The sequence below is a fragment of the Aptenodytes forsteri genome, unplaced genomic scaffold, assembly GCF_000699145.1.
Source record: "Aptenodytes forsteri isolate BGI_AS27 unplaced genomic scaffold, ASM69914v1 Scaffold167, whole genome shotgun sequence".
In the NCBI taxonomy this organism is placed as follows: Eukaryota; Metazoa; Chordata; class Aves; order Sphenisciformes; family Spheniscidae; genus Aptenodytes; species Aptenodytes forsteri.
In genome coordinates, this window is record NW_008795926.1 from 2,281,462 (window position 1) to 2,306,616 (window position 25,155).

The 25,155-nt window shown below is 47.4% G+C and overlaps 1 protein-coding gene across 1 annotated transcript; it reads left to right on the top strand.

Annotated features, from left to right (window-relative positions):
- The first annotated feature begins 1,564 nt into the window (after positions 1-1,564).
- On the top strand, positions 1,565-23,102 carry CORO2A (coronin 2A). Its single transcript, XM_009285041.1, has 12 exons — positions 1,565-1,579; positions 3,570-3,770; positions 9,014-9,130; positions 13,851-14,000; positions 14,562-14,741; positions 15,428-15,544; positions 17,274-17,378; positions 17,725-17,821; positions 19,664-19,776; positions 20,903-20,993; positions 21,292-21,563; positions 22,971-23,102. The coding sequence occupies exons 1-12, from the start codon at positions 1,565-1,567 to the stop codon at positions 23,100-23,102; spliced, it is 1,590 nt and encodes a 529-aa protein (XP_009283316.1).
- The last annotated feature ends 2,053 nt before the right edge of the window (positions 23,103-25,155 follow it).

Sequence of the window (25,155 nt, forward strand, 5' to 3'; positions counted from 1 at the left end):
TCTTCCTCTTGCCTGGCCACGAGTGTTTTTCTCCGAGCTCTGCCTTCGTTGTGGTGCTTTCTGCTCTTCTTGTTAAGAGGAAGGAGCAGAGATGCCTCTTTTCCCTCTGGCCCATCTCCCTGCTCCATCTTCAGCCCTGGAGAGTGGACATGGCACGCAGTCATATTGTCTCTCCCAGGAACAAATACGGCATTGCGTCTAGCAGAACAAAGGGTGGAGGGTGGTCAAGATGGTTGAAATACCAGATGACGAGTGAATAAACCAAATCCTTCCTTCCAGGAAGGTAGAGGGAGGAGGAGGAGAAGAAGTGATTGGAAAACCCTGCTGCTTTAAGAAAAAAACAAGGAAGAGGCTTGTAGCTGTAGACTGAGGCCCCTTCTGCCCTGTCATGCAAGCACAGGAGCTGAGCAAGGAGGCTGGGCCAGGACTGCTGATTAAAAAGGGCTACCAGTGGCCTGTGACTGGTTCCTACATTGCCCTGACAGCAGTGGAAGGGCAGATCTGGGCAAGCTGCATGAAGGCAGACTGCACTGCGGACCTGCTGGGGGATAAGTGTCTCTGTAGTCCTTTTAGTACCTGTACGCCCACCTATGCATTTGGTATTGGGCCTACATTTATACATAACACAGCATTTGGTGTGTTGAGAGCTCTGATGGACAACTTCTAGGAATGGTGACCTCTTTAATCTGCAAGGATCTTCTTGTAGGTGCCATAGCTTGCACTGTCTAATAGCTGAGATCCCTCAGAGCCCTGGCCGTGATGTTCTCATAAACAGCCAGCTGGAAGATGGTCTCTTGCTGAGGAATCACATCTTGTCTGCTACACAGCTTGTAGCAGATGGCTCTACAGACAGGGGCTTATTTTACTTAGTGAAGATGTGAGCATTTTCAGTTGTAAATCATAAGGTTTCAGTATGATTTGGTGACACTGTGCCCTTGGTTTTTGCCAGTTCAGCCTCCTGTTCAGAGCAGGACTATTATGAACATTAGATTAAGGAGGATATGGCTTTGTCTAATCAAGTCATGAAAGGATTTCTAGGGACAAGAGACCTATCACCACTTGAGCAACTTCTAGTGCAGAACACTCCTCCACACTCCTTCCAAAAAAGTTTTTCCTCATGTCCATGTGTCTGCTTTATTTGGGATCAGCGTCTCCCACTGTACCAGATGCAGTCTGCTGATGCTGCACCTATTCAGGCTGTTTTTCGCCATATCTAAGAGTTTTTTCTTTCAATGCTGAGCTTTCTACTGTGGCTGCAATCATGTCAAGAGGGACACTTTAACAGTGGGATTGTCTTTGCCAATTTTATGATATTCCCAGTCATATCTTGCCCTGCTGTCCAAATTGTAGGTGCTTTGAAGTCCATTCCTGTGGCAGCTGAACCTTAATTCTACAAATTGAAATAGGAGAGAGCTGTCTTTCCTAAGCACTGTCCAAACTTTGGCATTTAATTCCTTTTATTTCCTTTATTCCTTATTTGCTGTCAACATTTTACAGGTAGTCTGCATGGGATGTCAGTATCTTGCTGGGTGTTCCTGTTCTCCATAGGAATGATACTGCAATAATGAGTATCTCCCGTGTGCTTGGCGACTCCTTTCTGCAGAGGAGCCTTGAACCTCCAGACAACACGCTCTCTCCCACTTCAAGAGCAGTTTATTTAGAAGTTCCTTGGAGCCAGGCAATTTTGGAAACATAATGTTCCTGCTGTAAGAAAGAACTGTTGCATCCAGACAATACAGTAATTTTTTTTTCCTTGGTGTGAGTAAACTTAACCACTAAAGCTGTAATGAGCGTGAAGTTGTTTGAGAACACTGCACCTCTGGGGCTGTTTGGGGAGCTAGCCATTTGTATGTAACCTCAGCTTGCCTTCTGCCTGTGAACATCCCTTCTTCCAGGATTAGCTTCTCAGGATCACTGCTTTCTTTTTCAAATAACTTGCATTTCTTTGTTTTTGTTTGGGTTAGGTAGCCCTCACTGTATCAGAGATCCTTTGCACCTAATGTTTTCCGCACAAGAAATTTAACCAGCTAAGAATATGGACAAATGCAGGGTTAACATAGGTAAAACACACCAAGGTAAAAGTGAGCAACAAAAATGACTGTGAAAGCAACTGGTGATCTGCCAGGACTGATTTTTTACGGGCATGTGTATTTGTCCAAGGTGGGGTTGGCTCTGAGTTGTGCCAGTAGATTGGGAGGAGGCAGGGAATAGGACAGGACTTGTGTCCTAGCACTATTCACAGCCCAAATCTTCCAGTGTTATGTGGGATGTGAGCTTTGTGGATCTTCGTGTTGATAGGTGCTTGTAAAGCTCCAGTTCGACTGCCCAGGATCAAGCAATACAGATTCCTAGCACTTAATAGTCATCCTAGGAGGATGCAATACCGTGCCAGCAACAAGGACATTTTGGTTTAGAATTGCTTAGACCCCTGCTTGTCAGGTGATAATGCTCTTGGCTTCCTACCATTGAGCGCGTGCTTCCCTTCAAATGCTTACCCATGTGAGTGAGCGGTCTAAGTCTTGCTGTAACTCAAAAGCTGTTTGGTTGGGTTCCTGTTTCAAACTGGAGTATCGTTGATCCAGCATCACTGATAATATCTTCGCCAAATGCATGTTAAACAGATAGATATGGGGCAAAGCCGAGCCCTCTCCCAGTCTTTGCCCAGACTCCCAACTGATTGTGTGGGGCTCTTTTTCACCCATAACCTTCTTGCCTGATCTGCATTTCTTTTCCTTTGGGCAGTAGGATCTTCTCACCATCCCCACCATGTGCCTTTTACTGTCTAGGTCTTGTGGAAAGAGCAGGAGTTAATAGTCTGAATTGCCTTTTCTGCCCAACACTGGTGGTTTCCTATTTGAAATCAGTTGCATCAGTTCCATTAAGCTTCACTGCTCTCTGTGGGAAGGGATTCTTGTGTTTGGCATGCTTTATGTATCTCTTAAACACCATTTAAAATGCTGTCTGTCAGAGGGCTGTGGTGCAGTTATAAATCAGACGTGCAGAACGTCATTGTCAGTGGGAGAAAAAACAACAGGTGACTAACTATTCCTATGGTGTGTCAAACCTCTTTTTTCCCTTCATGTGAGCAAAGTTTAGACTCGTTTTTGGTCCTAAACCACCTGAGGGCTAAACAAAGCATGCATCCAGACTGGCTCATTCACTCGCCATCTTTCAGGCTTTCCTCACCCAAGATGTTACATCTTTCATGCTTCCTGAGCTCTGTCCTACCGGGATTCATCTCCTCTTAAACTTGCTGCCATGTGGCCCTGCCCCAGCGATAGGGACTGCTGGTGCATGCACAGCCCAGCTGGCAGGTGATGGAAAGAGCTGTCTTTTCTCCCCCACACTCTCCTTTCTCCATCAGAGATGTTCAATGGGTGCAGAGACAGGTCATGCCAAAGGGGTGAAGACCAGCAGAGAAAAACGCGGCTGCTGCTTGCTGGTTGAGGTGCGAGGAGCCCAAATGGGGAGGGTGAGCCTGTGCTGGGGAGAGGGGGATGGGGGGTCTGCAATCCTTGCCGGGACGGCCAGTCCTTATGTCATGGGGCGTTGTGTTTCTCCCCTTGCAGATGTCGTGGCACCCACAGTACCGCAGCTCCAAGTTCCGCCATGTGTATGGCAAAGCCGCCAGCAAGGAGAAGTGCTATGACTGCGTGCCCATCACCCGCAACGTCCACGACAACCACTTCTGTGCCGTGAACCCCCACTTCATTGCGGTGGTGACTGAGTGCGCGGGCGGGGGGGCCTTCCTCGTCATTCCCATCCACCAGGTGAGCTCTGCCGAGGCGAGCTGGCTTTCGTGAGCGTGTTGAGAGGCTGGAGGAGAGCTGGGCTTTCTAGGGAGCTAGATTGCACAGAGGATATTCAGTTAATGCTGTTGCCCAAATTGCAAAATGATGGAAGGGGCCCCAGATGCCCTGGCAGGTGATTCCTGGGATGTGTGTACTTATATGTCTTACATTGCTGCTTGCAGTTTTTTAACACCTTCCTTCATTTCATATCTCATTTGCCTTTCTTGTATAATCAGCAGGAACTGTGCTGTTCAGATGTTTGTCTCCTAGGAGAAATTGCAAATAAAAAAGCAGTTAGTAGATACAGAGGGCAAAAACTGAAAGGTGGTTTAGTGGCATGGCTTCAGCTGTGACCAAAAGAGAATATGATATGTTTTGCTCTACCTTCTGCTTTGTGAAACAATGGAGACACGGTTATCAGGCAATGAAGCTCTTAAGCTTCAAGCACTGATGCTGGAAAAACTTCCCTTTCAGAAACAAATCCCATGTTTATGGGTTTTGATGACTTAGGGATCTGATGAGAGGGAGAAGCTGGCTGTCTGATGTTTATTGCTTCAGAAAAATTAGGCATGCACTAATGTGGATTAACTTCAATATGAGATTATGAGCTCTCTGGAATCAGGGCAGAACAGATGAAAGGCAAAAGTTCAACCTTTAATTAAAAGTAATTGATGGTGTTATTGTAATGCCACTTTTTCAATATATATTTGCTAAGGATGAAAGTGAACTGGCTATGCTTGAAGAACCTAGCACAGTTCCCAGCCCTTCTAGACTTCATTTATTCAGCTCCTTCACCGCTGGTGCTGTTCAGAGACGGTCCTTCTAAAATTAACCACTACCCTGCTTTTCTTGACTGAGTCACTTCTGCCCCCTCGACTGTGGTCTGTTGAGGCTGAAGAACTCGTCTTTATCACAGAGCTGCATCTATAAGCAGGCAGCTGGTGACTGTGGGATGAGGGGTAGGACCCAGGTCTCAAAGTGTTGGCAAAATGAGCTGAAGGTGCTTGCACTGCTTACTATTAATTCCTCTGTTTTCTCACCTCTTCTCAGCTTGTCCAGTCTTTAGTAGCAATTCTTCCGTTCTTAACACCTGCTCAGATACTCCACCCAGATCTGAAATACTGCTTGCAGAAGTCAAAGGTATGGTAGAACTAGAAGATACAGAAAGGGATAATTAAAGTACATCAATGAAAATGTGAAATTGCTTTCATGTGAGGAAAGACTGTGAGTTAGGCCTCAATCAGTCTGGGAAAAAAGACAAATAAGCAAGATATATAAAACTGTGAAGAGGGTGGGGAAGAAGCGTAAGGAGCAATTCTTCTTGATTTGTGTGGTGAAGGGGATCCTGGAGACCAGGGAGCAGACTGTTAGCAGCGGATGTGAACGCTTCTGCAGTTCAGATGTGGAGCTCACTGCTCCAGATGCTGACAAGCCCAGAAGAATTAAAGGGTTCAAACCAGGATGGAGTTATGGAGATGAGTTGGTTTACAAACTGTGTGTGTTTAGCTGCAGGTCCCCTAGTTCAGGAAGTCCCTTGAGGGTTGACCTTTGGTGGTGGATCAGGGAAAGAATCTCTATGTACTGCGCTTCATGCAGCTGTTCTTCAAATACCTGTTCCTGACCCATGCTGGGAGGGAAGAGCGGCCCCAACCACCCACAGAAAGGGGTTCCCTGAGTCTGAGGGCTGCGATACCAGTTACTTTTTTTCGTGATACACTTCCAAACTGGTGCCACCTGGTGAAGAGCGGCAGCTTTTGACTTGTGCTTCTGGTGGTGGTATTTGTGGCTGCCACCTCCTCCTGTGGTGGTGACCCATGGTAGACAGCATACTGGGCTCTTGGCTTGTGCCGCTGGCTGCCAGAGCACCGAAGGCAGCCCAGTCTGGAGACATGTGCCTAGAACAGTACTGCCCTCTCATGATGGATAGCTGATCCGTGGTTACTTTTGACGGAATTCACAGGGAGCAGCCACATCGCAAGCATGCTACAGTGTGGAGGAAAAGCCCAAGAGCCAGGACGTCACGTTTCGCCAAAGCGGGAGATGGTGGCTGGGACAGGGAGGGCTGCACTTTCTGGGGAGGATGAACAACCTACTCGGGGAGCTGTTCTTGTCCCTCCAATGCTTTTTTGAGTTCATTCTGCATGTGCTACTGGAGGGGCTGCCTGCCTCAGGATGTGCTCAAATGCAGGATCAACCTCGCTCTGTTTAACCGTGCCTCCTTGCTTGTTTGTTGTGCTCCTCTCCTGCTGAGTCATGGACACCAAGCTTTCTCATCTCTCCTTGAATAAATACCAATTCTTGCCTTCCGCACCATTCTTCCCCTCTGAGAGCCTGGGGATGATGTAGGGTTGGGAGCAGCAGGGGTTATGTAGGGAAAGAGCTCTTTGCCATAGATACCCTCCTTTCAGCAGGCCTTTGCATTCAAACTGAAGAGGAATTAGTTTAATATTTGCAACCGCTTGGAGAATGGTCTTCTGTTGCAGTCAGTTAGGTCCTCATGAAGATGTGTCATTGAAGCCAGCTGGGTGGAACGGCAGCACATCTCACCAGGGAGGGAAGTGGCTGTGGCCACAGGGGATGCTTGGTGCCCAGAACAGACCGAATGCCTTTGTAAATCTTGCAAGTCTGAGGAGACATGGGCTCATTGACTGTAACTGGGAGATGAGCTGCTTTCCCGCAGTGTGGCCTTGTTGTAGGCTGGTGTCTGACACAGATGTGTTGGGGAAGTGCATGCCAAGGAAGGGTCTGGACTCAGAGGGCAATTTTGTGTCCTTCCTTTGAAAGGCAGAGGCCTGCCTTTTTCTGTCTCTGATGGCCAGACTTGGTTGAGACTGCATCCGTCTCTTCATTTGCAGCATAAAGCAAAGGGATAGCAAAATGAGAACAAAGTCCCGAGAGACAGGGAGATACTTGTGTCCAAGTCTTTGCAGTCTCCAGTCTTTTCAATGTGTCAGCACCAGGTGTGAACAGGTCTACAGGATATCTGTGGTTGTGTAGACCTCCTAGACACAAACCCTGCTCCCTTCTCTTTGGGGGCAAGAACTATGAAATGAAACCTGTGATGACCCCTCAGGCCTTACCTAACTGACGCCGTATGTGAGTGCTGTGCCGCGATGTGACGACAAGGTGTGTTAGTGCCCTTTGGAGAACACCTGAGAAGTGGGGCTCACCCATCTCACGGTAATCTACCCTGTACAAATCTGCTTGGAGAGTTTTAACAGCTGTCCCACTAGAAGTGGTTTTCATCAAGGAACTCCGAGTTTGGCTACTTTTCAAAAATGCTGGGAGTTTAGAAAGCGAGGGGTTGAAAAATTACTCATTTTCAAGCTCTGCAAATAACTGTGGAAGCCATGTACCTCTGCATGAATGACAACACATCTAGTTACTGAAGTAGTTTTTGATCTGTGGAATGAAATTTCTCCCGCACATGAAGAGCTTTACTTCCACATGCAGAGGCGCATCTGAGACCAACAGCGCTACCTGCCATATACGTTTGTTGGCAGTCTGGGGGTTCATGTGTTGTGGGTCCTGCTCTGTCCCAGGGCTGCAGGGTTCCATTGGGGCAGGTGGGACTGGTGGCCCGGAGGGCAAGAGCTCCTTTTGCAGGCCAGCTGAGCCTGCTGGGGATGTGGGGGTAGGAGAGCCTTGCAGGATGGGGCAGGCAGAGTGGGCTCAGGGCAGCCTGGGAGCCTCCCAAATGGAGTGGGGAGCAGACAGGCAGCCAGCTCTGGGAGGGGACAGAGTTCCCATAGGGATCAAGGGATCCCTGTGGAGCTGGCTGCCCAGCCCGTCGAGTTGCCAGCTTGAAACCAAGCCCTGAAGCCTGCAAAAGGACACCGTGGGTGGGGAACGCTGCTTATTAAAGGGCTTTTATCTCTCTTCTGCCTTACCAAGTCACTTTGTATTGTCGCTGTTATAAAAGGGAATTGTTTTAGACTGTAGTCTAAAAAAGCACAGTCTTTTACATTTCAAAGCCCTCTGGGGTGTTCAGTTTAAAGCAGGTTAGTCCCAGTCTATGTAACTAACTTTCCAGTGAAGCCAAAGTAGTTACACATTGTGTCCTGTTCTGCATTCAAAACCGTACAAATTTTCAAGGTTGGGAAAATTGCATCCTATCCACATCCAGATTAGGGTCAGCACTGATTCCCCTCTACTGTGCACTCTTAAGACCCACCTCTGGAGAGGTGCAGGGAGTACACCAACAGAAGTGTCTGCTTTCCAGGAGAGCATGCATTTACATTCATTTTGATTTACGATTCTTCCAGGTGGGATAAAAGTAAGCAGGTAAGCATCACCAGCTTGCCACCATGTCTCTCTCCTTAGGTGATTGACCTTTGCTCTTCGACAGATGTCTGGGATGCAAGGTGGTTCCTGGAGCTCCCTATACTTCTGCTCCTGACAGGGAGAAGCAAGTGCTGCTCCAATGTTAATGAATTCCCCAGCACGCTTCCTAGCACATAATAAATATACCGACTTGACTTTGTAGCAGAGACTGTGTCTGCAGTATGGGTTTATCCTGATGCAACACAGCCCCCATGTGGCACAAGGCCCTCAATACTCATTAGTGTGCTTTGTGCAGGATTTTTACCAGTGAAGATGCTGCCCAAACATGGCATTTTTTTTGAGAGTCTGGAATGCTGATTGAATCCGGTGAATAGCTGGATTTGAACACCATCAGAGGGAAATAGATAGCTTGTTGAAGAAAAACTGCGTTTCTGATTTGTGTCACAAATGTCTTTTTGCTTAAAAAATAAAATAAATGCCAGCTGATGAGGCTAAAAAATAAAAGCTAAAACATTTTTTTCCTGCTTATAAGAAATGTCTTCTGAAAGAGATTCTGGGTTTTTTTCCCCAAGATCTTTAAAAATGTGGAAGATTCAACTCATTCATAAGTGTTTCCTCTCTAAGTTTTATTCTGGTGTCTGAACCAAATACTGTCTTCTAACTTCAGCAGTCTTGATTGCTGCATGTGTACAGATTTCTTGATTGCAGTGTGTACTTAGGAAGGCCTGAGCACTTCTTTCCTTTCTTTTTGGTGGTATCGTCAAGACTTGCTTTGCAGGGACAGCAAAAACCCATTCTCGACAGATAGAGAGTGCCCAGGACATTTGGAGCATAACAAGCAGAAAGAGATTTCTTGCTGGAGCTGGCTTGGATCTTCCTTGAAAATGTCCTGTAATTCCATGGCTCACCTTAGGTTTGATGATATTTGTTTTTTCCAGACAGGCAAGCTCGACCCACATTATCCCAAAATATGTGGGCACAAAGGGAGTGTTCTGGACATCAAGTGGAACCCGTTCAATGACTTCGTAATAGCTTCATGTTCAGAAGATGCCACAGTAAGTTTACCAGCTTGTACTCTGCGTTATTACCTGGCTAATGTGCTTTTTGGGGAAAGAAATAAAAAAGAAACCAAAAGGCCCATGGATGAGATGTGAAAGCATATAGATACTTATTAAAAAAAAGTCAGGTAAGAGTAAGATTCCTGTCTTTCTCTTGAGGTCAGACCTGTGTGATCCCTTCCAGATGACATACCAAAATCAGTGTGAGGAGGAAGGTCTGTTTTGTGGGAGCTTTTTGGGTGTGTTTGCATGAGAAAAACAGAATATGCATTTAAAATGGAATGACTATTCAAGTTTAATCGCTATGGAACTCTTCCTTCACTTTAGAATAAAAGCTTCAACACAACATAATCTGGAACAGCTATTTCAGATTAATTCCCTGCAGAGCAAGTTTGAGCTTGTTCCTGCACTCAGTTACTCTGTAAAGTCATGCTAGATCAGTCATGGGGTAGCTGAGGAACCTGCGTCATACTATTCTGCAAAAGGCATAAATGAAATGAGCATTCTCCTACTGAAACCACAGAAGGACTCCAGAGATGCAAAGGTTCATGCTAGTGCAAACCTCTAAAAAGATAATGAATACATCACATCAGGTTTAAGTTTTAGGCAATAAGTGGTTTGGCTGAAGTTAGTATAATGAAGATGCAGTCACATATTTTACTTCAGTGAAGGTGCAGACTACTTAGTAGGAATTGGAAGATTCAATTCATGTTTGTAAGGGACAGTTTAGCCCTTATCTACCCACTGAAAGGTTGCTTTCCATGTCCTGTCAAAAGTGTGATGTTGGCTTCTGTGATAGTGAGGACATCTGACTAACTACTGTGCTTTTTTCCAGAGATCCCACATGTGTTTTCTCCCACTGGGTATATTCACCCTCTGCCACACAGCATCAGGGAGGTTTCCCTTCTCATTTTCTCCAGCCCTGGCTTGGTGCACATCCTCTGTCATTTCAGCTCTGCCAAAAATCACTCTTGAATTGGAAATCTAGGCTCTTTGAATTGTCCTTCCTGTTTAGTAACTTGCCTTTGCTTCTTTGGATTTCATGTCTTTTTTGAAGACTTCTTTCAATTTCTGGGCTGCCTATGAGGGTTTTATTTTATCTTCCAACCCATACGCCAGGTTTTCTTGCTGTCTCAGAAAGGACTTGTGACACGAAGGCACCACCATGACCTCTCTTTTGAGCCTCAGATGGGGAATGAGCACAAGCTTTGAAGCTTCCTGCTGTAGTTACAGAATCACAGAACCATTTGTGTTGAAAGGGAGCTTGGGCAGTCTCTACCCCCACCTCCTGTGCAGGTCTGTGGAGCTGAGTCTTGAAAACCTCCAAGGGTGGAGATTTCACCACCTCTCTGGGCAACTTGTTCCTGTTCTTCATGGGGAAATTTTTTTCCTTATATGCAGTCAGAACCTCCCCAGTGTAGTTAGTGACTGCTGTATCACGTCCTCCCACCCTGCACTTCAAGACAGAGCCTGGCTCTATTTTCTCAGTAATCTTGTAAGTATTGAAGGCTTCTATCAGTTCGCCCTGAAGCTGTCTCTTCTCCAGGCTGATCAAGGCCATCTCCCTCAGCTTCTCCTCACAGGGCGAGTGCTGCAGCCTCCTGAGCATCCTGGTGGCCTCCACAGGACTCACTTAAGTTTATCAGCATCTTTCTTGCACGGGGAGGTGCAAAACTGGATGCAGTATTCCAGCTGTTGTTTAATGATTGCTGAGTAAAAGCGAAAATCGCTTCCCTTGATCTAGTGGCTATCTTCCTGTTGTTCCAGACCAGGATGTTGCTAGCTTTCATCCTTGCCAGGGCATGCTGCTAGGTCATATTTATTCTATTGTCCACCAGGAACCCAGGGTCTATGCAGAAGGGCTGTTCTCTGTCAGCTTTCTTTTCCAATTTCCTACTGAAACTTGGCACTGGATCATTCTCCAGGCTAAAGAATGGAAACACTGAGCTTATTACTGGTCTCTGCACCAAAAGTTGTTCTAAGAAGTCTTGCTGTTTGTGATTGTACTCTCTTTTTTGGTACTACCCTCCCATCATCATCCTGGCACCAGGAAATGGGATCTTAGGGGTCCCCTGCACAATGACACAGTGTAGGGACACGTCTTCCCTCCCCGGTAAGTAGTGAGGACAGCAGACTGTGCTTCTTAGTGTGACTGTCTTTCCTGGTACATGGTAGCTAGACCTGTGGAGGTCATTTATTCCAAGCCCTGCTCAAAGCAGGCCAGTTGAATCAGGTTGCTCCAAGCCTTGTCCAGATGAGTTGGGAAGATCTCCAAGGCTACAGATCCCATGGTCTCACTGGGCCCTTCTTGCAGGGGTTGAGTACCCTTCTGGGGAAAATAGGGCTCCTCTGATCTCCAGGGAGTGCCCATATTGCCATTTGTGTCCATTGCCTTTGGTGCTCTCCTTGTGCACCTCCAAAGAGTCTGGCTCCAGTCTTCTCTGTGCCTTCCTGCAGTGTAGTTGAAGGGCAGCTAGAAGAGCTCACCTTTGCCTTCTTGCTCCCGGGCTGAACAAATTCTTTTCTTTCCAGCTCTCCTCAGATTTGCTGTGCTCCTGTTTCCTCATCTCAGTGGCTGCTGTTGGACTCACTTTATGGGGTCAACGTCTGTCTTACTTGTCCTGGCCTGTACTGGAGAGCTCAGGTTGGACATACTGTTGGGACACCTCCACAGCAACACTTTCTCTGTCCTGAGAGAAGTCTGAGGAAGTTTTTGGGTTCCCAGAGGTGTCCACCACTTCCACTGGGCTGGATATTAAAGCCAAAGCCTTCCTTGCAGTCTGTTGTTAAAGGCATGGTGCTCTCTGCCATTTCTCATCATTAGCATAAGCCACTGTTCTGGCTTGTGTGCAAGGATGCATCTGATTGCTCTTAATGGGCTGGGTCTCCCTGGAACTTTTGAGGAAGGCCACAAGCTTCTGTGAAGATGGTGGAAATTTCCCATCACCCACATTCCTCAGAGGTTTCTTGGCCATTAACCAGTCTTTCTGGCGCTTGCCTTGTTGGTGCCACAGCTATCTTTTGTAGCGTGTAGCTGAAGCATGTAGAGTGGTACTTTTGGGCATGGGAGGGGATGGATAGCCTCTGTCCGCACCCAGTGCCCTTTCTAGTTCCCACTGCTGCTACAGGCAGGCTTAGGACTGAGGCCAATGCAAGTGGCCAGGGGCTGAGAGTTTGAACAGTATGGGGAGAGGGCTTATCCTCTTAGCCCTTCTGTTCCTTTTGGCAAATCATCAGGCACGTATGAATTCAGCTTGCCGAAGTTCTTCTTCCCTGTGGTTAGAGGGGCAACTCTGTGCCTTTTACTTTGCTTTGTCAGGTTTTCTTCAAGATGCAGCAGGGTAGACAGCTCGTGGATTGTTCCTGCTTGGCCTGGCAGGTCTGGCTGCAAGACCTGCTTCTTTTGCACACTAAGCACTGGCAATTTCTGCCATTGAATGCACCCTGAGATTCCAGCCAGGGGCTTTTCCCTACTTTTACCACCAACTATTTCATAGCATGGGGAGCGAATGGTTCATTCTAAGCAGTTCTTCTCAGCGTGAACACAACCTTTCCTACTCTCTCAGCCCCATTCCTTTAGTGATAGCTGTTGAAGCTGTAGAGTGTGATGCTTCTCTTACTGCTGTAGAAGTTCATCTGGAGGCTACTGGGCCCCACGTCCTTAGGTTTCTCATGGGCTTGATTCCTCAGTGGGATAAACACTGTTGAGAAGCGTGCTCATGTTCTTTCCCAGCAGGTCCCAGAATTTGTGCCTTTCCTTCTTTGGCTTAGAAAGGTGTGATCCTCATCAGCCAAACAGTGGGACACTCAGGCAGGTGTGGCTAATTTCCATGAACTATCTCCTTCAAAGAGCATTTCCCTTTTGCTTCAGGCTAAGTTCTAGAAAAATTATGACAAGCATAGTGATTTTCATTGAGCCAAAGGGTTAATCATCTGTTAGCATCCTAAATACTTGTGCTTCTAGGGTTAGTGTGAGAAAGTTTTACCTGCATAGGTTCAGCCCCTTTTGCAGGTTTCCTCTACTGTCTTCTTCCACCCCAGGAGGACAGAGGATTTTTGTCTTTATGCAGCATCCTTCTAGAAGAACCCAAGGCTGCAGATAGACCTGTTATGAGACAGCACACTCCCAGTGTTGAGTGACTTCAGTGCGGTGCTGCCCAGTCTCTCTGCTCAGGGCATCTGCTGTGTGGCCACCTGGGTGGGTTTCTGTGTACTTTGACAAATAGCTGTGTCATTTGCAAAGTGTTCAGCACTGGTGCAGTTCTTTATGGGACAAACAGTACTATAGCTGTCATCTGACCAGAGGAGTTCTCAGTTCTTTTACTACGTAGTGTTGAGTGGATGACTGCTTGGATCAATCACTGCTATGGTATCTACTGGGACTCTTTGCTGAAGTTTATTTCAGATTTGCTTGTTCCTGCTCAAAGTTTATTAGGAGGCAAGGTCTGCAAGATCTGTGGGAATAACTTTTCATAATTGTGCTGACAGCTTGGCCAGGTGTAAGGGTTGGATTGCTAAGTTAAAACAAACTGATAGAGCTGCTGGCTAAAGATAGAGGGTAAAGAGGAGCCTTCAGGCCCACAGAAAAGTAAAGATACTAATTTAAAGCACTGGTATTCAGTAAAGCCAGGAGCATTCCTATTCATATAGTTATTGGTAAGTTCCAAATTAGCTCCTTACTTAGGAATCTTACAAAGACCCATCCTGTGCCATTCAGGTTAAAATCTGGGACATCCCCAAGCACTTGCTAACAAGAAACGTTACCAGTCCGAAGAAGGAGCTTCTTGGGCATGTTCGAAGAGTGGGCCTCATTGAATGGCATCCCACTGCTAATAACATCCTCTTCAGCTCTGGCTATGACTACAAGGTGGGTCTGTTCTCTGTGGAGCTCTCCTCCTGGGAGAGCTCTCCACCCTGTTTAGCAGGGTGTTTTGAAATTTGTTTTAATTTCAAGCTGTAAGATAATACTAAAGAGTTCAGAAGCCTTCTTGAGGGGCAAATTCCATGGTGACCCCAAAGGCAAAAGGACATTGCTACAAGTTCAAAAGGACTTTCTGATTTTCCAGTCTTCTGATGAACTTCAATCTACTCTGCCTTTCTCCTTTACTGGATTGGATACAATATGCAATGCCATGCACTTTTGTTTGGCTTCGTTCTTGTGCTAATGCAAATATCTTCACTGATGCTGACCATTTTTATGTATAAAATGTGGTTGCAAAGGAAATTAGAATATTGGACATTCTGAGCAGACACTGTGTCCCTGGTATATTGCTGTAAGTACCAGGAATTATTTTAAATGCTGGAGAGCAACCACTTATGATCGTAAGACTTATACGTGTAGAGAAGAGAGAAAGAAGTGAATAGGGTACACAAAGTCCCCAGTTGGTCAGGCAGCAAAGGGCTGATTTTTTTTGTTCTTTTGCCCCAGATAATGATCTGGAATCTTGACACCAAGGAGGCTGTCATCTCGAACCCGGTGAAGATTCTCGACGCTCACAAAGATGTGGTCCTCTCCATGTCGTTCAACACAGATGGCAGTCTCCTTGCCACAGCCTGCAGGGACAGAAAGATACGTCTGCTAGACCCTCGTGCAGGAACAGTCCTACAAGTAGGTTGGGTTCAGAGGTTTGTGGTCCAGCTGATCTCACCCCTTCGAGTGTTTCCTCTTCTGGATAGATTCATTGCCATTAAAAAGAAGATGCATCTGTGCCCTGTGTTGCCCAAGGCACCAGATGGTGCTATTGCCTTCTACTTTTCATGGAACACTTGCTGTCATTGTTGAAAACAGGGTTTCTGCATCTTGCTACCATGCTTCTTGCTCCCTGAAACCCTTCTTGAAGTGCACTGTTTTCATAGCTCTCTCCTGCAGTCCTCTGCGGGACGCCTTGGGAGGGCTTGTAGAGATCAGGTGGACAGTGATGCAAGTGTACATTTGTCCCACTGCCAGAGTTGTTCTTGTTGCCTGTACTTTGTATCTGTTGGTAAGGTGAAGCTGACTGCGTTTTGTAGGTATTTGCACAGATTGGTGTACACAGAAAGTCCTGCCTACAACTAATAGGGATTGCCCTCTTGCAAATATGTGACTCAATGGTTAGAGAGAGTGGGCTTTTGGGAATGGTCCTGATGAGTTTAGGCCACTTTTCTTGGATCCCCATGAAATCCTGCTCACTGTAGTTCAGCCAGGCTGATCAGATCTGTCAGATGTGACTGAATCAGAGGTCTCATGTAGCATGAAATGTAGCTATGCAACAGGTGGTGTCTCTTACTCACTCAGTGTCCTTTCTCTTCCTATAGGAAGCCAGCTACAAGTCTCACAGAGTCAATAAAGTCTTGTTCCTTGGAAACGTGAAAAAGCTGTTCTCTACTGGAACATCTCGGTGGAATAATAGGCAAATTGCATTATGGGATCAAGTGAGTTGGACCAGCAATCTTAACCATACCAGCTTCAGTTTTCTCTCTTTTGCTGTCACTTTAACTTTTCCACCTACCAAATACCCAAGAATTGGTTTATAACAGCAATTCAGAAGTGATCTGTCAAATTCTTAATGGGTGACAGGTCTTACTGCTATGACACTGTTAACTGAGTATGAGTTTCTGAAGAAGCTCGCAAAGCTTTCAGCATAGAAATCCACCAGAACAAAGACAATGCTGTGCCCACTACAGGAAGAAATAATTCAAAGGACCTTTGGGTGGTCACTGTAGCTCTGACTTAAAAGCAGCTCTTACTGGCAAATTGTTACTGTTACTGGAAAGAGAAATGAGCTCTAGACACAGCCTACTCAGGTGAATCCCTCAATGGAGAAAAAGATGTGGGGTGTTTTTGATTTCTGATTATTCCTGACAGTAGAGTATTAAGGTAGCACTTATTGGTCACTTCCAAGACATGATGTCCTAACAAGACGGCTGCTAGCCTTCTGAAACCCTGCTCTCCTCTACCCCTCTCATATACAGTGAGATGCTGCTACTTTGTCAGCATCTCACTTTGTCCCTCCGTGTCAACCACCTTGCAGCACAATCTTCTGCCTCTTTATTGTGCTGTCATCCTTTGTACCAGACAAAGCTGCTAGACCAGGTCTATGATTTGCCATTTGGCTATGTTTGGACATGGCTTCTTTGCATATGTGAGAGGCAAAGAACTGTGATGCTGTCTGAAGGCTTTCCACAAAGTTGAGCAGTGCTCAGGTACACCATGGGTCTCGCATCAGGGTTTCACTGCCTTCAGAGCTGCTGGAGGAGCTGGCCACACTTAGTTTGAGAACACAGCAGGAAGGCCTGTGCGGTCAGGTATGTGCAGCCTCCTTAGGGACAAGCATTGGGACAGGACCTGCCCAGCAGGCATCTTTCTGAGGTCATATCCACCCATGTCTTCATCATATCTAAATGGAAGCTCTGGCTTTCTGGAGCCTGCACCTGGGCAGTTTTGCAGGACAATGTATTAACCCTATGCTAAATACGTATTTATGTGACAGTAGCCACAATGGCAGCCATGGGATGCCATACTCTGCCCCGTTGGTCCTCCCGACATTGCTCCCTTCAGCAGTGCAGGCATAGCTTTATATAAGACATGCCAGCCTTGTGTATAGAGTGGTGTGCTATGTCCTCCGACATGGCTTACCTGCAAAATGCTGATGGGAGCTTTTGCCCTTGCAATGGGCACCTTCCCACCGTGCAGTGTGGAGACTGCTCGGTTGATGTAGACTGTTCTTGTGGTGGGTGGTGCACTACTGTGGAGGTATTGCCTTGACTAGAGGTAGTGAGGGAATATGAGTAATTCAGTGTGCGATGCAGACATGCCCCAAAGGCCCCTCCATCTCATTGAGTCTGGTGGCCCACTTAAGGCAGGCAGTGTTTCTTATCGTATCTACCTGTCATCAGATGCCTGAAATGTTCTAGTGGTAGGAACTGATGTCCTGACGTGCTGCACTCAGTCAAGAGCCAGGGACAGAGCACCCATTTCCCACCCACAGAGCTTTGAAGAAGTCTGTGCATGGCCCTCTGCTCAGGGCAGCTGGCCATGACCTAGGATCATTATAGAGCTGCGCTCACATGTTGCTGCCAGGTGGGGTTCAGGTAAGGTGTCCCTGACTTGAGGTGACTGACAGGTGATCACAGCTGTCTGTTTTTCTTGTGTCCTGCCCAGAATGACCTTTCTGTGCCTTTGCTGGAGGAGGATCTGGATGGCTCTTCAGGACTCCTGTTTCCCTTCTACGACTCAGACACGCACATGCTTTATGTTGTGGGAAAGGTAAGTGCTTTCCACATCAGCAAATGCTGGCCTGTCCAATTCTTCTCCCGGCCTGTGTTGCGTCTGGCTGAAGTCAAAGATGCTCCTGAAGCACATTAACCTAAGGATATATGTTGATGGGATGGGCCCTGAGGGCGCTGCAGCATCAGGTCACATTTTCCACTGCAGACGTACCACGTTTACTGTGGGGAGGTACACTGCAGAGACCTAACCTTCCCACAAAGGAATTCGTGGGTAAATATTTGGTTCATTCTTGACCCTGCATGGCTTCTGGGGCCAGGCATTCTTCTCAGATCCTCATGCTGAACAGCAGAGCCTGGCTTACGTTCATTTTCTTTGCCTTTAGGGTGATGGAAATATACGGTACTATGAGATAAGCCCTGAGAAACCATACCTGAACTACCTGATGGAATATCGTTCTCATTTACCACAGAAGGGAATTGGTGAGTGGCAGCGTATGTCTAACATTACAAGAAGATGGTGGCTTCTTTGGTTTAGAGGCTGTCAGAGTCCAGACTATCCAAAATACCATTTAGAAAAGAGACTAATCTGACTGGGTCAGACTCCAGTCTCCACCCAGGTTTACAGGTGCACAACAGTCAGCTTGGCCCAGCTCACCTATATATCACAGGTGGTATTACAGGGTCACAGCTTGGAGGGGTCCCTTGTGACCAGCAGACCATGGGCTGGGCAGCTTTACCAGTCACTGCTGCATCGCCTCTCACATACCTGGTCAAGGTGGAAGGGAGAATAGTCTGGATTTAAAGGTGGAGGATAGTCCTTGCCCTTTGTGAATCTGCTCCAAGATTTTTGACATTGAATTCTGTTGACATTGTTTCCACTCTGGGATTTCTCTGGTAATGGGTGCTCCACATCTTAATGCCTTCACTCTTATCGCTTGCCTACCTTATCCTGTACTGGCATTTCCCATTTAGAGATAGACCTGCTGTGATTCGGTCACCTCTCCTCCATTGGAGACCCTTGCTTATTAACCTGTCCACATACTATCCACTGTTTAACTCATTCAAGCCACAGAATTTGGCTTTCAGCCCTCAGATGCTATTGATAGCCCTTTCTTGAACCCCCTCCAGTCTATCCTGTAAGCCATATTCCCCTATAGACTGATATGTTTTTAGGACCATTTGCCACCCCTCCACACTACCTGTGGACACTCCCATTCTTCCAGGACATTGGTACAGATATTTAGCAGCACTAGATTTTGTGCCTGCAGGTCTCCTTTAAAAAACCTGTTATTGAAAAGGAATAAATTACTTAAAACTTAACTGGAAGATCTCTCCATTATTCAGCTTTTATAATCCTTCCAATGTACATCATCCTGATTTTAATGTCATAGTCTCTTTAAAAAACATTCCATGAAAAGGAAGTGTACAAGTGTTTTTAAAAGGCCTGAGTGAATCAAATCTACTTCCCTAACCTGATCTGTTCTGCTTGTCAAAAATGCTGCTAAGGTTATTGCACAATAGCTTCTTTCCCAATATTGCCAAAATAAAATACAATGTAGAGGAGCGGACTTTAGATTCACATTTAGATAAATGCATAATGTAAGGAGCAACAGTCCTTCACGTAGAATCTACTGTTTAATGAAGTCATTTGGTTTTAGTAGAAAACAAAGGTTCTGTAGGACACCATGAAGCAAGGTGTCCCAGGAGAGGCAATCTCTTTTGTTAAGGAAATTGACATGGTTGTAGGCTTTGGACTGTACAAGCTCATGGGAGAGAAATCCACTGAGGTTACCAAGTACTTAGAGACCTTGTGTGGCTTAGCCAGTCCCTGAAACACAAATGGTGCTGTCTGACAGAGTAGATGTTCACACCCTTCTCATACTCCATTCTGCTTTGGGACAGTTTTGGGGGGCGGTAGTGGGCTGGCAGGGCTTTCAGCCTGACCCATGTAGCTATTCTGGTGTTGTTTAGGTGACCTGAAATCCCTTCCTGCTGATCCTGATAGTCAAATTCTGTGGCATCACCTGCCAGTTCTGCTCAGTCCTGGTAACTCTGTTTGCAGCTCATGAGAATGAATAAGGAACAGGAGGCTTAGCATGAGAACCACAGACCCTGTGTGTAACTCCATGGCCTGACAGAAAAAAAATATTTAGTCTTGTCATTTGTGCCACTGAGCCAGTTTTGGGTGCAGATTTCAGACCATGCTGCTGTGGAGCTGATGCTGTGACTTCTTTTGTTGTTTGGTGACCCTTTTACAATGGTGGATGACATTAACTTTCCTAGGGAGATTTAGACCCCGTTTCTTTCATGCTATCCCACCAGGAATGATGCCAAAGAGAGGCCTTGAAGTGTCAGCTTGTGAGATTTTCCGTTTCTACAAACTGATCCCAACTAAAAGCCTGATTGAGCCCATCTCCATGATTGTGCCTCGACGGGTAAGTTAACGTCAGGTCATGTTCATGTCTGGGACAAAATATCAGTGAAAAACAGGGCAGTGCCTCCTCTCTGTGACTTTGGGGGGCAGGAGAGTAGGTAAAACAAGGGATTTTCTCTCTCCTGGTGTGGGGGACAAAGCTGGTCAGTTTGTGGGGCAGCCTGGCCAACAAACCCTGGCTAGGTAATTCAAGAGTTAGGTCTCCATGTAATGGCCAACTTTCTAAGACATGCTCTGCTTGGGTGCAACAAGGGGCCTCTCTGACTGTCAGGTCAACTAGCTCGCTGTAAACTTCCTCAGCTGGTGGCATCTGTTTGACATAATGACAAAAGAGAGAGAGGGGTTGGGGGTGATGTTGAGTGACATGAAAATCTCCTTGTGGAAGGAAGAAGAATCATCCTGGGAAAAAGGGAACGAAGGGTTCCCAGCTCTCTACCCAGTGGGTGCAGGTGTGTTACAGGCAGTTGTTCTGCAGCATGTAAGACATGACCCATTGCACTGAGAGTGATGTAGAAGTAAGTCTTGGAGCTGGTGTGGCTAGAGAATGACCCAAGTCATGAATCTGTAGCTAGCCAAGGTAGCTCCCATGTGACCATGTGAGCAAAGGTACATCGGAAATGTCAGCACTGTGCCCTGTACTTCCAGAAACATTGGAAGGTATGAGTGCCTTGCATTCAGAGAGGCAGCAGAGCTAATGCTCATTGCAACTACCAATCAGGCATGTTCCTCCAACATTATCTCCTTGGCCAATTTCTCTCAGCTGATGATCGGCTGATGATTTGTGACTTGTGTCCATCCTTCGTATCCACTTCTTCATCCTCAGGAACACTGAGCTTATGAGAGTTGGGTTAGCCTATGTCACCAACCTCCCCCAGTCTGTTGTCTGGATTTGTAAAGTCCTTACTGGCAGGAATTAAAATAGGCCTTCAGATGCAGTTCTTCTGAGTTGGGGTGAGGAGGAGAGAGGCTCAGGGCAGGTGAGAAGATTTTATGTCCATGCCGGTGAGTGTTCATGACACTCCCTGTGCTGAGGTGGAACAAACTTCTTTCTCCACAACAATCCGGTATGGTCCCTCTAAGCCAAAACCTCACTGACATAGTGACTCTGGACTTTTGTTTGCTTGCAGTCGGAGTCATACCAGGAAGACATCTACCCCTTGACCACAGGAGCCCAGCCAGCGCTGACAGCACAAGAGTGGCTGAACGGAGTTAACAAAGGTCAGCACATGGAGAGCTCCCCAGCCCTTCAGCTCCCAAGGGCTTGGGTAAGCTGCCGCTGGCTCTCTGGCCTGTTAACTGCCAGAGAAAGAGGAAGGGAGGAAAACGAGAGACATAACAAATATGGCTGTAAGCTAAAATAATTTGATGGCTAAAATATTCACCACTGTGAACTCTGGAAGCTGCTCCAGTCAAGTGCTTCCATGTTTATCCCTACAGGTTGTTTGAATGAATTGCTTACAGCTGATTTCTGAGTGTGGTTTGTAAGTGCTAACCCATCACTTGCCTCCCTCCCTAGGGCCTCTCTTGGTATCCTTGAGACCAGGCTCTGGAGCTGTGAATTCCTTACCACAGTTTCTTGAGCCAGAGCCACTCATGAAAACTACTGACCTGAGCCAGCACCAGGGTCGGGGAGGAAGGATGCCACTGGAGGACATGCAGAAGCCAAGTGAGATAGAAGACAGCAGAAAACAGCTGAAAGTGGAGGAGAAATTGCCGAAAAATGAGCAAATATGCCTCTCCAATGGCTTTGACATATTTGAGTGTCCACCACCAAAAACTGAAAATGAGGTGTGAATGTCTGGGGTGAAGGGTTGGGGCTGTGGGGGGAAGCCCAGAGTCAGCTGGCAAAAGGATGCTGTTCACAAGGTGACAGAATCCGGGGAGGGTTTATTTTGCAGAGCTGGGCCAGTGTGAGCTCTTCGTTCTTTGTGGGGGAAGAAGCTCTGCATGCCCTGGCTGCCACATGGGAAGCAGAAATGTGGCCCAGCAGCACTCCAGCTGAGGGGCTCTGGAAAGGAGGGAGCGATCAGTATTCCCATGTCTTAGGCATTCTTGTGGCACAGGCCTGCCTGGTGGTTGGCTGGGGACAAGGAGGTCCTTGTGACCTCCAGGTTCTGGAGAAGAGAAGGGGGTTTATGCAGTGTAACCCTTCTATGAGAGCTGCACTCAGAGAGCCCGGTGAGGCAGCAGGGATGCCTGTGGAAGGAGTGGGTGTAGCCTGCTCCGTTGGCCCATGGCACATCCATGTAGTTTTAAGTGCCTAACCATATTGTGGACCCTGACATGGGAAAGGGGCTGGCTCTGTCCCTGAGTGTCTGCTCACTGCTGGGGGACAACTTGGCAGTGCAGTGCTATTGAGGCTGGCTGCTGGTTGCAGCCTGCTCCTGGGAATGGCTCCAGGAAAGGTCCTGGCAGCTCCTTGATCTGTCTTCAGCCATGGCCAACCCCCTCCCTGTATAGTAACCAAAGCTTGTACAGTGGTAGAGCTCTGTGGTGATTTGCAACTACCCCATCATTGGCAACTCGGGGACATTTTCGAGTACATGCAGCTTGTTTACTTTTAGGAACCCTGGAAGGATTTCCTTCCCATAGCCGTGCTCATGTCCCCTTTTCAGCTCTGCAAGATTTTAGCATCTGCAGCTTGATGGGGCAGGAATTTCCACAGCTGAATTTCCCTGTGGTGTGAAAAAGGATATTCTTCTGCATGTTTCAGAGCTGGCGCCCCAAGGTTACAGAAGCAGCCCTTGCAGAGCTGGGTGTTCTGCTGTGTGCACAGTGAAAGGCCATGCTAGTCCCAACTGGAGAGGACGGAGCATGATCAACAGGAAAAAAGAAGAGAATTAAAAGGACTTGCCCAAGGTCAGAGTAGGAGATGTGGCAGATCCAGGAGTTTAGACTCCAAATACTCTGTGTCTAGGCTCTCTTTGAGTGATCAGTGGTATGAAAGTTATTTTTTCTGATCTTTTCCATTGAATTAAGCAGATGTAGCATTACTAAATGGTGCTGAGAAACACCCGCACTCATAGCCCAGGCTAGTGGACAGCAGGAGCACTGCTGATGTTCAGTCTGTAGGTTGAAGGCCTCCTCCTTAGATGCTGTTTCTTTCAGAAGTGATGTGACAGGACTGGTGGCATTTGACAGGTTAAGTCTGCGTTTTTGTAGTGTAAAGGAAGTGAAATGTGACTTTTCTTACAGCTTTTGCAGATGTTTTACCGGCAACAGGAAGAAATCCGTAGACTACGTGAGCTGGTAAACCAGAGAGATATCCAAATTAAACAGCTGGAGCTGGAGCTCAGAAACCTCTGCACGGACACAGGCAGTTACTGAGGGCGCTGGCCTGCAGCTCTTTGCACCCCTGGCAACTGGAGCAGACTCCAGTTCCTGCGGATAACTCCTCCTAGGGCTTTTGCTGGGGGAAAAACTGATGCTTCAGGCAGCATGGACTTCCTTAGCTTGTGGTGGTCACATTTCCCTAATCATCACCAGACAGTTACTGATGGACTTGCTGCGCTTCTTCAGGCTTCCCTTGCTTGCCTGCTCACTGATGTCAGAAGCTCATGCATTAATGCTAGTAAGAGACTTTGGAAAATCTTGCTCTTCTGGTCCTGGAGAAGCCACCTGTTAAGCTCTAGGAACAACCTGTTTTGCTGCCCCTCCACATGACATGAGGATGGGAGACTGGAGGCAGCTGCCAGCTTCTTTCCCACCCCTGGACCCAGCAGCACTGCTCCTGTGGCTGCTGTCCTCCTGCCCCAGGAGACCACTCTGCAGCTGAGCTTCAGAGGCACCTCTAGCTCCAAAGTGATCCTCATGCACCCCTCTTGCCTCATGGCTTGGCCCTGCAGCTGGGTGGCTAGGCAAAGCTGTGGCTGCCCTGACCTCGTGCTGGGGATAGTCCCGCTCCGAGCGGGAGGCTGCACTGGGGCTGCCAAGGGCCAGCACTTTTGTGATAGGTAAAGGAGAGTTGGTGTTTGGAGGTCCTACTTTAAAGGGGCAGTGGTGTGGGCTGGTTCTCACCAGGGAAGCTGCAGGTGCAGAAGTCTGGGTTCTTTGAGTCAGTGGCCTTCTTTCCCTCCTGCCAAAGACCAGTTGCAGTCAACTGGGGGCCGTGGTCTTGCGGTGCTCATCAGACAAATGAGGACAACATTTAAAGCTGCACAGTGTTGGCAGCAGGGGGTTTGCCAAAAGGGATTAAAAGGATGAGGAGGGAGTTGGACCCCCAACCCACTGCAGACCTTTCAGCAATGGTGCTAGAAGTGTGATGTCAACCACAGGAGGATCATAGGACCGTGGCCGGTCATGAACAGCCCTCCCTTGCTGGTGTATTACTTGTCCTTGTGCTCACAGCTGCTGCTTCCTTAGCTCCCAGGTGCCAGCGCCTTGTCCCATGCCTGCAGCCACCTACAGCTGCAGGCTCCCTCTTCCCAGCTGTGTTGCCCAGCCCCCTGCATCCTCCAGGGCTGCCCTGTCTCCCCAAGCCCCACAGCCACACTCATCTGTGCCCTTCAGCACCAGCTCTCTAGCTCGCTCCCTTCCCCAGCCCTTGACTTAAGGCAAGAGCAGCTGCAGGATGCAGGTTCCCATCCTTGGTTTCAGGGCTGGCACCTGTGACCGGTTTTACGTAGTCTGCCCACAATGTGCAGGGTTGGGCCAGCAGCAGCACCAAGGGAGTGCACAGACCTGCCTGCCTCGGTGCCTGGGGGGTCTCCTCTCATTTGTTCCTGTGGTGTGGGGCAAGAGAGCACACTGTCAGTTGCCCCGGGGTCTGAGCACAGCAGCAGCGCCGGAGGGGGAATGTTTTTTCTTGCCCCAAATGCAGAGCTTATGGAGATGTCTTAAACCCAAGCAGAGCAAGCAACCACTGTTTAACCTGTACTGTGCACCTCTGTTGTGACACGTGTAGGAATGATACTATGCCCTGCTAGTTCCCTGAAGCCTAATGATTCCCAAAGTCTAAAATAAATAAATAAATCTATCTCCACAGTCAGAAATTCCCACAGACAGGACTCCTTAGCAAGGGGACTAAAGGCTTACACTGCCTGTGCTCATGTGAAATGCCCCTCTGGTTATCCCTGAAAGCAATAGCCAGCAGGGAGCTCATGGGCACTAAATACTCTTGTATGGGAATCACACAAAGACTTCAGCATCCCTTTTTCTCTGCTGCAAAGACTTCACCCAGCTTTCAAAAATATTTCATTCATTTCTGAATAGCAACAACAGATGTGGGTGCTAAAAAGTCACAAATATTGTTGTTTCTGCAGCATGAGAGAGAGGGGGTAGTTGTTCATGTTCTTCAGGAAGAGTCCTTTAGCATCAGTCACTTATTTAACACTACTCTTTTTGTAAAAAATAATATATTAATAACAAAGTTGTTGAAACA

Coding starts and splice junctions, on each gene's coding strand:
- CORO2A (XM_009285041.1), top strand. Junction 14,742..15,427: donor GTGCAGGAACAGTCCTACAA/GTAGGTTGGGTT, acceptor CTCTTCCTATAG/GAAGCCAGCTACAAGTCTCA. Junction 17,822..19,663: donor TTTACCACAGAAGGGAATTG/GTGAGTGGCAGC, acceptor CTATCCCACCAG/GAATGATGCCAAAGAGAGGC.